Source organism: Emiliania huxleyi, assembly GCF_000372725.1.
Source record: "Emiliania huxleyi CCMP1516 unplaced genomic scaffold EMIHUscaffold_11065, whole genome shotgun sequence".
NCBI lineage: Eukaryota > Haptophyta > Isochrysidales > Noelaerhabdaceae > Emiliania > Emiliania huxleyi.
This window is the reverse complement of record NW_005201753.1, coordinates 1-1049: the sequence shown is the minus strand read 5'-3', so window position 1 is coordinate 1049 and position 1049 is coordinate 1. Positions and strand designations below refer to the sequence as shown.

General features: G+C 64.2%; 1 protein-coding gene across 1 annotated transcript; it reads right to left on the bottom strand.

Moving 5' to 3' along the window:
* Positions 1-24: 24 nt before the first annotated feature.
* Positions 25-441, bottom strand: EMIHUDRAFT_260450 (hypothetical protein; the record flags this gene model as incomplete). The annotated part of the gene is made up of 1 exon (XM_005791658.1): positions 25-441. A coding segment is annotated over one exon (417 nt), but the record flags the coding sequence as incomplete, so codon positions are not given.
* Positions 442-1049: the final 608 nt, after the last annotated feature.

The window sequence follows — 1049 nt, the reverse complement described above, 5'->3', positions numbered from 1 at the left end:
GGAAATTTGCTCCTCGGTCAGCACCCACGCGGCAAGCTCCCGGCCGGTGTACCGCCGACCGGGGCAGCTCGCGTGCTCGCCGCCGAGGAGCGCGGCGACGGTGGCCCGCGCGTCCTGGTTGAAAGAGCGGCAGGCCTGCGCCGGCACGTCGGGGCAGCTGACGCACATGGTGACGACAGACCCGTCATCGCACGAGTGGATGAGCTCCACGCGTGCGACGACGGGTCTGTCGCCGCCATGTGCGTCGGCCGGGCCTTCGCCCTGTCGCCCCGATACGCTCGACTTCGTTCTCAGCCGCCTCAGCGATGGCACCGCCGCCGAGGAGGGGCCCGCCTCTCCCGTGGGCGCCGCGTTGCTCCAGTCGAGCGCCGCCTCCCGAGCACGCAGAACGTACTCGGCTGGCGGCCTCGGTACGGCCGGAGGGGTAGACGCCGCGGGCATAAGGGCGAAGCAGGTCGGCGCAAAACCCGATCGCCAGCTGAAGCTGCCTCCACGGATTTTCTTCCGTTTTTCTTCCGCGGCCCCCCAAACTAAAGGAACTGGCCCCGCGAGCTGGGAATAGGACCGCCGCAAACTTAAAATGAACTCGGGGGCACGGGACGCGGCACAAACGGGGCTCACACGCCGGGCTACAAACACGGGGAGGCGTACACAGAAAGAAAGAAAGAAACCAGATAATCCAAGGGAGGGATGGGAGGACGGCACCACCCCAACAGTTTTTTTTTACGCGGTGATGACAAGCTTTCAGAGCTTGGCAACCTTGGTTTCACGACCGTGAAATCAAGTACGTATCGCAAGAACGTGGGCGGAAATGCCCCCAGCCCACACGCCCTTGCTGACGACACGCTAGCGACCCTCGCGTACGTGCGCCTCAGCTCAACCACGGACGTACTTCGACACTACGTACGTACTGTCAAAACAGGGACGTACATACATGCAAGTACGACCTTATCCTCAAATTTTCTCTTCGGCTCGCTCCGCTCGCTTCGGTGCGCAAGAGCCGGGCCTCGCACGCCGGACGCCGGCGGCTCCTGGCCCTAATCCTGGCC